Source organism: Chionomys nivalis, chromosome X (genome assembly GCF_950005125.1).
Source record: "Chionomys nivalis chromosome X, mChiNiv1.1, whole genome shotgun sequence".
NCBI classification, from domain to species: domain Eukaryota; kingdom Metazoa; phylum Chordata; class Mammalia; order Rodentia; family Cricetidae; genus Chionomys; species Chionomys nivalis.
In genome coordinates, this window is record NC_080112.1 from 6,165,677 (window position 1) to 6,178,716 (window position 13,040).

Sequence of the window (13,040 nt, forward strand, 5' to 3'; positions counted from 1 at the left end):
ACATTCTCCATGGTACTCTCAGAAGTGATGAGAGTTTATCACTCACTACATGATAACTGAAGCTAATTATACTCACAGTGCTCACTGACAGTGCTTACTGAACAGGGTATAAAAAAGGAGACAGAATTATGAATGTGAACAAAATTTTACAGCTAGGTGATGAAACTAGTCAGTCTTTAAAGTATATCAGTTCCCTTAAACTTTTGTACAAACCTCCTGGTTCTGAATCAATTGGAGCCTTAGTTAACCTTAAACCACAACCAACAGCAGCCTCTGAAGCAAATCACCCTTTAGGATGATATCACTCTCTCCATTAGTGCCATATTTATAACATGTTTAAACAAAAATTTTAACTTCTGAATATGTGAAGATTATCATATCTGATTATTTGTATATGTTTGAGTGGTATCTGTTTTCTGGTCATTTAATTTTTCTTGCTTTTTAACCATGGCAAACAAACTTCACTAAAACATGTTAGCTTCCTGTCACTAGATCCAGAGAAAAATTGCAAATGCTTGAAAAATACTGAAATTGCTCTGTAGATAAGTCTTTAAGGTAATAATTCAAAGAAATACTGCAACCCATCAAAGATAGCTGCTCTGACCAGGGACCCAGAACCTACTGGCTGACATTCTTGGCACTGTGCACTGGGTCTGAATTCTAATGCTAAGTGCTTTCAAAAAGTACATCAAGATTTAATAGAGTAAAATTTCAGGCTTGGTCAAAGTTTTAGCCACATAAATTCCATTAGGTTCAAAGCTCCATAATGTTCCATCCTGTCTATATTTATGTTCACATTCTAATCTACACCCTTCTAAGCTCTCTGTTGGGCTCTCTAATGTCTCAATTTCTTTCCTCCTATTTTGGATTTTCAAATTGCCCCTCAAATATGTTTCTTCCCCTTGGCTTTAGGTATCTAAGCTTCACTCTCCCCATGTTTGAAATCCCTTGAGACCACTATTTTAAAATAAACACTCTCTTCACTGATCTCCTATCATGATTTTATTGCACCCAATCCATTTTCTAGACAAAGCTCTTCCAAAGTCAATTTGAATCATCACTCCTTTGATAATCATATCCAGAGAAGATGACAGCTCACTCAGACACTTTGAAAATATTCCTCTCATTGGTGTATTGGAGAAATGAGGAAAAACCATGAAGTCATTTCTGAAACTGGGTCAGCCATTTTGTGAATGTGTAAGAAAGAGGATTACAACAGAATGGATCTCACTGGATGGGTGACATGTCTCTCCATTAATGAGTTATGGATCAGGCTAGCAGACTGTTTGTGCAGCAGCGCCACTTGCAAGTCAGTACAGAGACACTGCTACGTAAGAGAGAACAATACTAGGTACTCAGACAAGGGAAGGGTCATATGACATTCCAATTTCCTATTATCCTCTTCTTTCATAGCATATCTATATTTAGTTTTTATATTAAAACTCAGTATTAAGACATGCAGTAGGAATTAAGTTTAAGATTCCTTGGTGACTACATAGTAGAATAGAGTAAGGCATAGGCAGAAATAATATAATTACACACAGCTGAGGATACATTTTTTTTACCAAACATTTGCTTTTATTCATGAAAGGAAAAGTGAAGTCAAAGTGTGAAGAGGCACAGACCCAGAAGGAAGAACCCTGAACTTATCTTGGAAAGTAATGACAATGCAGTAAAGAATCAAAGGAAGGTTCTGACTTGTATACAGAGGATGGTTTGGAAGAGACATGGGACAGGAGTCAGTGGGTAGTTATGGACGGTTACAGCAATCCATAGACAAAGGCACCAAGTGTAGAGACGAGGGGGCAGATCAGAGAGATACTTAGGTGCAAGCTTGACAAGACTTTATGAGTTATAATACAAAGCCCAAATCACCTCAAAATGAGACGCTATCAAAATGTGAGTCCATAAAATACAACCAACTGTCTCAGGCCTTTCTTGCTTTGTGTTTGTATTATTCACCAATGTCACCACATTCTCTAGTGAGAATGAAGAAAAGAAAAGCTTAAGGCCTTACTGGATCATACTTTCACAATTTAGACAGTACTGACTCAGAATGTCTATCAATTCGGGCTGTTGATTAAGAAAGTTAACATGTTTTCTCCCTCGGTTTTTTCAGGCTTCTAGTTACCAGTTACAGAAATTGAACCTAAAGGAAGTAACTTCTTAGAAGGCATGTGCTTGAAAGGGCAGTGGGCAGCTGTTTCCATGAGGGCTATCTCAGTATCCCTAAGACCTGTCTTAATCATTTTCTATTTATTTGTTTGTGAGAGGCTATATGGAAGATATGGAAGATAATATTAATACCTTGTCAAAGAATACCCCTGTAGACACACTGAAAGCACTAAGGGAGTGTTCACAATGCCTTGTTGTGTTAGGCACTGAGTGCGGTGGTGTGTCTTTGTACTTAGAAAACTTGGGCTGTGGCGGTGGAAGGATCAGGAAGTTTGGCTCCTTCTTTGAGGATTTGATGCCAACCTGGGCTATGTGGGTTCTTGTTTTTAAAAAAATGCATTGATTCTAGAGAATGCTATTATTTTGTACATAATTTCACTACAAGATAAGTTTCTAAAATCATTTTATAACTATACTATTTCATTCACTCAGTCAGATATTTCAACACTACAAATTATGGAGACTTAACTGTACTTGAAGTGTTACTTATTTGTGTCCCAAGTTACCCCAGACCAAGAATCAAACTCACCTCGAAGAGAGCTGTGAACACAGAGCAATATGATAAATGAGTTGCATATGCATAGTTACCAGTGACTAGAAAATCAATCACGGAAAATTTTTTAAAAACCACTTACTTCAGTTGTTTGCAGGATTGTGAACTTTGGCAGCTTGGTCTTTGAACTGGTTGTGCTGGGTTTCCCATCCAACAGTGACCCAAAGGAGAGGTTTCCAAAGCTGTTCTCAAATTCAATGGAAGGCTTCAGTGTTGGAGAGATGTCAGTTGCTAGGTCCTGCCCGTCCATGGGCCTTACATATGCAGTTGGCTTTTGTTGCCCCATACTTGATTTGCAGTAAAGCCCAGGTGGGAAGGTTGGGACAGAAAGGCCACTGCTGGGAGCTAATAAAGATGAGGCAACTAGGGGAGACCCAGGTGCTTGCACTGTAAAATCGGATTCTTTTGGTGAATTAGACTGAAAGATTTCTTTGAAAGCATCTTCTCCAGACTTGGTGTCATCTTCCTTTTCAGATGGATTAGATTTTTCAACTGTATCACTTTGGGGTTGCTCAGCTGGATAGACAAAGAAGTCTTCCAGTCGGGTTTGAGGTGGATCCTGTGTGGATGTCTGCATCTTGTTTGGCTGACTAGTGGCCTGGCTTGGCTGTGCAGGACTAGTGTTCTGATTATCTCGTTGCCATTCAGGTTTCGATTTTCTGTTGCTGTGTATTAGAGTGGAATTCAGTATCACGACTGAAGGTGGAGGCATTGGTGCTGAGGAGTGGGTATTCTCCTGGTGAGATGGCATCATTCGATTCTTTTGTTCTGGATAAAAGCTTGCTTCACTTTTGCTGATAGGAGTTTGGGGCACAGAATTTTTCGGGATGCCCACCAGGTGATTCTGACTGGAATGGTTAGTTAGTAGATCCTTCATTTCATCATAGCTTCCAAGAGTGTTCTGGACTCGATTAGCAAGGGCATCCCCTTTGTTTGTCTAAAATAACAAAAAATGGGGTGAAAGAAGAAAAGATGAATAGGTGTCTGTTTCCTAACATTAATGTTTCAAATAAATACCTTATATAGACTGACAGACAGGGTTCTTTTAAATTGCTATACTGTCACATATTTTCACACTGTTATGTGCTATGTAAGGAAAAAAACCTTATATTATAATGGTTTTTACATTCCAATACCATTCTTCACAGATCTTTAATGGAAAAATTTCAGCTTCACATGGACACACAAACACAAACAAAACAACAACAAAACAAACAAAATAGAAAACTGAAGCAATAGTGAATAATAATAAAAGAACTTCTGGGAGGGTATCACCATCCCTGATTTCAAGTTATACCACAGAAGTATAGTAATAAAATAGCATGGTATTGGCACAAAAATAGGCATGTCAATCAATGGAATTGAATTGAAGAACCAAACATAAATACATATACCCATGTAAATCTGATTGTTTATAATGCCAGAAATATGCACAAGAAAGAAAGCAACATCTTCAATATAGGTTTCTTGTTAAAATGGACAACTGAATGTAGAAGAATCCAAAAGATCCATATTTGGGTCTGCACAAAACTCAAGTCTAATGGATCAAAGATTTCAGAATAAAACCAAATACACTGAGCTTGGTAAAAGAGAATGTGTGGAATAACCTTGAACTCATTGGCACAGGAAAATACTTTCTGCACAGAACACACCATTAGCACAGGCACTAAGATCACCAATCAATAAATGGACCTCACAAAACTTGAAAATTTCTCCAAAGCAAAGGATATTTCCACTTAGAAAAAGTAACAGGTTACAGAATAGGAACAGATTTTTACCAATATCTGATAGAGAGTTAGTAACCAAAATATATAAAGAACAAAAAAAAAAAAAAAAAAAAAAAAAAAAAAAAAAAAAAAAAAAAACTACATGTCAAGAAAACTAATAATCAAAAAGAGGTACAGATGTAAACAAGATTCTCAAGAGGAAACTCAAATGGATAAAGAAATAAATGTTCAATGCCCTTAGACACATGGGAAATGCAAATCAAAACTACTTTGAGATTTTATTTTATACATGTCTGAATAGTTAAGATAAACACAACGAGTGGAAACTCATTCTGGCAAGGATATGGAATAAGGAGAACACTCTTCTATTGCTGGTAGGAGTGAAAAGTTGTACAACCATTGTACAAATCAATGTGGTGGTTCCTCAGGAAGATGGGTATTTATTTACCTAAGCATCCAGCTATATCACTCATGAGCATATAACATAATGAATCTTTTTCTTACCACAGAGACACTTGCTCAACCATTTTCATTGCTTCTATATTTAGAATGCCTAGAAATTTGAAACAACCTAGATGTCTCAGCAGAATAATGTATAGAGAAAATATGATATATTTATACAATGGAGTATTACTCAGCTGGTAAAAAAACAAAATAATAAAATTCAGAAGTAAATGGATGGAATTAAAAAAAATCATCCAGAGTGAGGTAACTCAGAAACATATGATATATTCTCACTTACATGTGGATATTAACTATTAAGTTAATGATCAAGCTACATTATACAATCATAAAGGTTAGGTATAGAGTAAGGTAATGGGAGAGACATATAGATCTTCCTAGGAGAGGGGAATAGAAGAGATAGTTATGGATCAGTGAAGGGAGGGACTAGCATGTGAGGATCAATTATAGAGATGGAGGGAAAAGGAGGATGAAGGAGGAAATTTGAGGGGTAATATGGAAACCTAATACAGTAGAACTGTTCTAAAATATACACATATATAAAGGAGATCTAAATCACCAAAGAATGGGAAAGACAGAGCCCCTCTGGATATCTCTTGTTACCAAACGAAGCTTCCAGGATCAGAATTGTGCTATATCTGAGTTGCTGACCAAAAGGGTCCCATTGGAATTCCCAAAATATCCAGGCTTTTTCCAAGATTATAGGTTGCTCTTCACAAAATGATGACAAGTCCCAATATCTGAAGACAAGACCTATAGAATTCACTAAATATGGAAAAATCAGGTTGGTGCCTACATATAGCCTTTAAATCTAAGAACTTTGCTATAGGGAGTTACTATTTATGCTACCAAAGAAGAGACAAAAACACCAACACAGAAACAAGTCCTTTGATCTACAATGGTGTCCTGCCTGCAAAATATACCAGTGCAATTGTGGCACAACATTCTTTGGGTTAGCCAACAAATATCTAATATGACTGAAGGCTTATTTCATGAGAGGAACCAGTTCCTAATACTGCTTAAGTGACAAAGAACTTGAGACTAGATAGCCCAGGGCCATAGAATAAAACTAGATACTACTGTTCAAAAAAAAAAAAAAAAAAAAAAAAGGTAGAAGCAAAATGACTCCGAATAACATTCTTCATATTTATTCATATGTTAGTGTTTTGCCCACCTGTCATCAGAGAATCTTTCTCCCACAGCAATATGCAGACAATGATATGCAGCAATATGCAGAGAATGATAAACCTTGGAAGACTTAGTTTAAAAATCTTCTCCAAATTCCTCCCCTTAGGGTTCTGGGGACTCTGAAGAAGAGGATGTCAAAAGAGTGTAAAAGCCAGAGGAAATGGAGGACATTAAGGAAACAAGGCCTTCTAAATCAACATACATACACGAACTCCCAGAGACTGAGGCAGCAAGTGGACACATGCTCCTAACTGTAATCCAGAAGCGACCTCCAGTTGATAACCACTTGCCGAAGAGAGTTTACTTTCTCTAAGGAGTCTCACTGGGAAAACAACCTATACTTAAAGGTAGGCTGCATGCCCCGTGGTAGGTGGCCATCAGAATATGAACTAAAAGGCATCTTAAAAGGTTCCTTATCTCATAATGTTATATCAGAGCATTTTGTTCATTATTTTTAAATTTTATCTTATTATTAACACTTAGAAGCCTGTTTGTTTTCTAATGAGAGACAAAAAGGGTAGATCCAGATAGGAGAGTTGGTGAGGAGGAACTGGAAAGCAGAGAAATTCATAATCAGGATATATTATTTGAAATAAAAATATATTTTCAATAAAAAGGGAAGGGTTTGAATAAGTAGGGATGATGAAATATTAGTTTTCTCCATGTCCTTCCTTTAAACATGTTTATTGAGAGATAATTTTAAGGTAATATTCATACTTTTGCAAAATAAAATACTGATTTTAGATTACATGAGATGAACTGTTACATTATACATTATGATTAAAACCATCTTCTTTCTAGTGTTGGATTACAAGGAATGCTAGACTTGTATACATTTTTGACACATTGCAATACTTTGTACCATAAAATGCTAAGCCTGTTTGATAAAGAAATCAGTTAAATTGTGATGTCCTCACTACTCAAACTTCAAACAAGGCGTGGGATTAAACAACATCTAATTGAGCTAACTTATGACTAACATGAATCTAATTCCTTTTAATCAGAGAACTGTATAAATTACTGGTGCCTGCCTACATATTCTGGGGGCGATTGTGTTTACACATTGATGATTCATACTCATTTACTTTGAAAGGCTGCAATTGTTCATCAACAGTGACTCAAGCTTTCCTGTGTCTTTGCAGTGAGCTAGAAAATTTTATTCAAGAATTTAAATTATTGCTTAAGTAAATCAAAACAAAGTCATATTTCAAAACAATGTTAGCCTAATGTATAAGAGTAACAGAGGCAACCAAATAAGTCTATGGACAATCAACAGCCTAGCTCTACCATCCCTTGTAGGATATGCTAATCTCACAAAAATGCCAGATTGTTTTTTTAAAATAATTAGGCTCTTACATGTGTTTTTGCAACGAGGAAGCAAAGCATTCATGACTAAAATATGAAGGGTAGCTGAATACTTGGAAATAAATTCGATTAAATTCAGTTGCTAATTCTCAAAATTAACTTTTATGATTCTCTTTGCATCCAAATAGGTTATCAAAACAAGTTGTTGGATTCAGAAAAGCAAAAGACTTCTCTGTGCCTATGTTCCCTATTCTGGCCCCCTATATTACAAAGAAAAAAGTTACTGTTATACTTGGAGCAATCTGACTAGTGAGCCATTTGTTAGGAAATACTCCCTATTATGTGGTCTTTATGTCACAGAAGTCATAAGTATTTTCTCCACATTTTCAAGGATGAAAAGCACTTGCTTACTCCTTCGTACATAGTCTACAAAAGACAGATGTTAAATATCCAAGATACCTCACATGCTCCAGCACTTCCTAGATTCCTACGCTGCCTAGGTGGAATACTTAAATCTTGGATCTTAATCTCCATTTAGGATATAGGACTCTGTAGTCTTTGTATGTGAAGATTGGAGAATATAGAGGTTGTAGCATTAGAAATGAATAAAATCACGAAGGGAAAGAAAAAACAGAATGAGAAGATTGTGCTCAGGCAAAATACCTGGCATATATGCACCTTTAATAGACTAGAAAAAGAAGAGGAACCAGGAAAGGACACCAAAAAGGAATAAGGAGAAAGAGAGAGACACAGAGAGAGAGACAGAGGGGGGGAAGCCAGGAAGGAAAAAGAGAGAGGGAGAGGGAAGGAGGGGGAGAGAAGGAGAGAGAGAGAGAGAGAGAGAGAGAGAGAGAGAGAGAGAGAGAGAGGGAGAGGGAGAGGGAGAGGGAGAGGGAGAGGGAATCAAATTAGAAACCTTGACCTCATTACGAGGATGATCTCCACATATTTAATTCATACCATGTGTTCCTTCATGGACACATGTAAAAATTAGGACAGTTAGAAAAATATGAATTTCAAAGATTACACTGAAATATGCTAAATATATGCTGGGAGATTTCTGTGAGTGATGGAGATCTTTAGAAGCTGAATAATTTAAGTCACTTTTAGTTTGCTTTTCCTCAAGAACATCTTACATTGCATCATATGCAGCCTTGGTGCTGAAGTAGTGATTAAACAATTAACATTCAGTATAATTCTCAGTAGAATAATTGCACTGTTTGCAGAAGTGCATTTGAAAGACATATTTAAAAGATATAGTTGGGAAGAAATCATTTTTATTCCCTGAAATTCCCTAGGTTTGCCATTTTAATGGCAGAAATTACTTTTTAGCAAAGACAAGAATAAACTCTTTGCATATAGCAATTTCCTTCAACTGACTTACACAATGAACCATTTGGACAGCAGCCAAAGTCAGTCTGCCTACTCAATCCCTAAACAAAAAACAAAGAAATTTCATTTTCTTAAGGTCCCACCAAGAATTTGATGCAAGTCTGAAACATTTTCAGGGATATTCTGGTTCCTGAAAAACATTTATCCCCCAAGTTATATGACTGATCTTAACACAGATGTCTGTCTATGATCAAGGATCTGAATCTATCAGCAGAAACAAAGCTGTTTAATTTCCCACTTGAAATATCCTTGCTGTGTTTAATGGACTTTGTGGCAGTAGATTTCAACAAAATCACAACCTTACCCCTTTCCACTACAACTACCAACACAAATACTACCTCTTGCCCTGAGAAACCATTGCCCTCTCTCTGGGTCCACATTATAAGGATCCAAATCCCTTATATCTCATTTGCTTACAAGCAAGTTAGTAATATACCTGTTGTTATTTTGATGATATTTAGAAGAAATAAATTTTTTCACAGTAGGAGGAAGTATTCCTAGTTCTTAATGGCTATTCATTAATATTTACCCATTTCAACGACCTTAGTTTCTGAGTCATGCTAACAGTTTTTAAGACTCAAATTTTTTAAAACATGGTTTAAACAAAGAATTTTTAAACTGACCAAAACCAACCAATATGATACTAAAATTAATAGAAAGGTAAAAGTCCCCTGAATAAGACAAGAAATTAACACCTTACTATTTTTATTGCTGTTTCATAAATGTAATTTTGCTACTGTTATGCGTAATAATGTAAATATCTGATATATAGAGTGGTCTTAGGCAACCCCTGTGAAAGGGGTTGTTCAACCCTTAAAGGGGTCACACACAATACATAGGTTGAGAACAACTGGGCTAGTATACACTAAATTCTCAAATAAATTGTTGCAGAATTCAATAGAAAATAATTATATTCCATACTATGCTTCTATCAAATGAAAGAATATGTAATATCTCAAAGTAATTGATACATAAATGGAAAGACAAATGGCAAGTTGACTTTGTTACTCCTGATTGAACAGTAAGTTAAAGTTTTTGAAGTTCATGATAGTTAATTCAAAAATGATGAGTTTACAGGTTATAGAATTATCATTATCTTATGAAAAGCAGAATATCACCTTAGATCATTAAGTGAAGAAACATTATGCATAGTGTTAAAACGTGAAAAGAAATTTCTCTCATTGGTTCACCTATAAGAAATTTAAAGCTATTAAGAAAACATTTTCCAAAACAGATTTTCTAGAAGATACTTAGGCATTCCTCATATACATTTTTCTTTTATGAAGACTAAACACTATAAGCATTACATTTATGTCTAATTCAGTGAAAGTGAGTCTACATTTCAAGTTAGGGACTACACTGATATCATCAGTCTCTAGCTTTCCTCTACACATAGGGCATAGTGGTAGACCAGTGATAACCTTAGGAATGGAGTCAACTAATCTTGTAATTTCTCAAAAAGTCGGTACGACACAGAAAACCTAGTGGAGCCTGATACACATTTATCCACCTACATTATATACTCTTATTATACACCATAGCAATTTCTGATGCACACTAAAAGTTCCTTCTTTTCCCTTCAGAGTTTTAGTAATCCTATTAAGGAGGAAGGCATTCTCGGCAAACTTGATCGAACATTCTAAACATTCCAAAGATGAAGTTTAGCTGTTTCAATCAATTATAGGCTTCTTTCAATGTGGCCAATACTTTAATTCCCATTCTACATAATTGGTTGATTCCTTAAAGGTAACCTCTATATCCATTATTTTCTAAGTAATTACATTTTTTTTTATCATCAAGGAAATGCATTTTCCAAGTATTTTCAAGCATAAATTACATGTCTGGTTTGTGGCTCATGACTAACAGCACTCCTTCATTTAAGCTTTTTGTTTCTCATTACTTTAGGAAATTCAAAGCTCCTTTAGTTTGCTTCTAATGCTATCCACAAATCAGTAGTATAATTTCATTGCCAGACTAATGTGCTAAGAGGCTACTGTACCATACTATTTCCTTTTAATAAAATAAGCAAAATAATTCAAGTTTTGAAGTTCTCCTTTCTTCTACTTTATTGTGGTATAGCTAAAGTATGTGATTTAGTAATTTCCTTTTTTCCTGATTCTGATATTTTTACAGTTAATCTCTCTGGGCCATAAGTTGCCATTCCTTTCTTTATTTGACAAGAACTTGAACTTTATAGTACTTTCCAGATTTTAAGGCAAGGTGTTTCAAGCTGATTTATTTTATCCTTACAACAATCTTTCAAATAAGCCACTGCCATCTTTACCTTCTTTAAAACAAATATTCTTTCACAAACTACTCAAACCTTTCTGTACCCCAGTGTCCTCACTTTTATTGAGCCATTGAAATCTGTAAAATAGTATTAATAAAAGCAACTGTAGTAACATAATATGATCTGTTTCAAAAAGGATGAATAATGGCATAAATGTTATGGGAAGGGGATGTAAGACTCACTGGATGAGATGGAATCCATGACAGATAAGAACTTGAGACTAGATAAATCATGAGACCAGGGAAAACCTCATACTATCATTCTGCTAAAGGAACATAGCAGCAAAATGATGGTTAATGACACACTTTTATTATACCCATAGATTATTGCCTCACTCAACATTCATTAGAGAAAATTTTTACTAGAAGAGATGGTAATTAATTAATAGATCCACAACTGAAAAATGGGCAGAGAATGAGAGACTTTGAAGTACTCAGTTCTAAATGGAATGTCTTCATAAATCCTCTCTCCTCCTTCGAGGCTCAGGGCTCTCTGTGGAAGAAGAGGCAGAAAGATTGTAAGTGCCGGGGAAAATGGATGACTCAAAGAAACTGTCTTCCAGATTCAAGAGGACTGATGTACATATGAACTCACAGAGACTGCGGCAGTATGCACAAGACCTATACAAGCTCAAGACAGATGTGGTCTCAGCACTGAGAGGAAGAAGTAGACACAGGGCCCCAGGCCTAGCCAAACTACATTGCAAACATAACCTATCCTAATCATTTGCTATCTGCTATTGACATCTGTTGACAAAGACAAAATCAGTTTTCTGAAATGTTATCTCACTGAGTATATAAACCACAATTTATGTCAGACCCTAAGTCCAGGAACAAAATGGTCTCGAAGGTATAAAAATACCTTTTCTGGACTTTTTGTATCGTTTTTACTTTGTTTTGGCATTTTCATCTAATTGATCTTTCACCTTGTTTCTTTTAATTTTTGTTTTTGTGGGTTTTTTGTGTTTCTTACCTTATTGTTTGTTTTTATTTTTGAAAGCGAAGGGAAGAGAATAAAGTTCAATGGATAGAACGGTAGGGAAGCTATAGAATTAGTTGGGGTAAAGAAAAATAATCAAATTATTGTTTGAAATTTTTCATTAAAATAAAAATAATAGCTGAGTAGTGATGGTGTATGCCCTTAATAACAGCACATTAGAGGCAGAGGCAGGTGGATCTCTGAGTTAGAGGCTGGCCTGTTCTACAGAGTGAGTTCCAGGATAGCCAGTGGCTATAAGGAAAAACCTTGTTTCAAAGAGCCAATGATAATAATAATAATAATGATAATGATAATAATAATAACAATAAACAATTATGATATAAATTTAAACAATAAACAAAACCAGAGGAAACTGTGGAAACAAGAAATGAGTTTATTTTGCATAGTCACTTAGAAAAGCTTATCATCTCATTTGACTTGTAAGAAGAGAGAGAACTTCTCCTGCCACAGACAAGAAAGTCCCACTGAACTGGATACAAGTCTAGCGCCACAGTGCATGAAACTGCAAAGGAGCACATAACAACTTAGAGCTAAAATTCCTCAAAAAACATGAAGACAATGTGTACTCCACTTGTTTCTAGGATCAAATACATATACACATAAAGCTTTAGTCCATAGTAAGGACCTACATTTTCCTCACAAATTTTTCTGTATTGACACAGACATGCCAAAGTGCTTCATATTTCTCAGACCCCCTTCAAAACGTTCTTTTTAGCATTATAAAATAAATTTGAGTTTCAAAGTTGCAAACTACGAAAGTATCCCCAGGAAGATAATTCCCACCCACAACCAAATCTGTAGGAAGTCAATATTCTATTCCATTGTGACTGTAGTACAGTAAAAACAAAGAAGAAAAACAAGTCAGTAAGGAACATGATAAAGGCTTTCTGTCAAGAAAAAGCAGCATGTGCAAGGGAAGGGTTCTTGTATTGTCTAGTTTATGACCTAG

General features: G+C 35.6%; 1 protein-coding gene across 2 annotated transcripts in view; it reads right to left on the minus strand.

Annotated features, from left to right (window-relative positions):
- Aff2 (ALF transcription elongation factor 2) overlaps positions 1-13,040 on the minus strand; it is a 563,721-nt gene that overhangs the window by 378,756 nt on the left and 171,925 nt on the right. For both annotated transcript variants that reach the window (XM_057759263.1, XM_057759262.1), the window contains exon 3: positions 2,811-3,665. In XM_057759263.1, the coding sequence (XP_057615246.1) occupies positions 2,811-3,665 (855 nt within the window). The remainder of the gene's footprint in view (positions 1-2,810; positions 3,666-13,040) is intronic.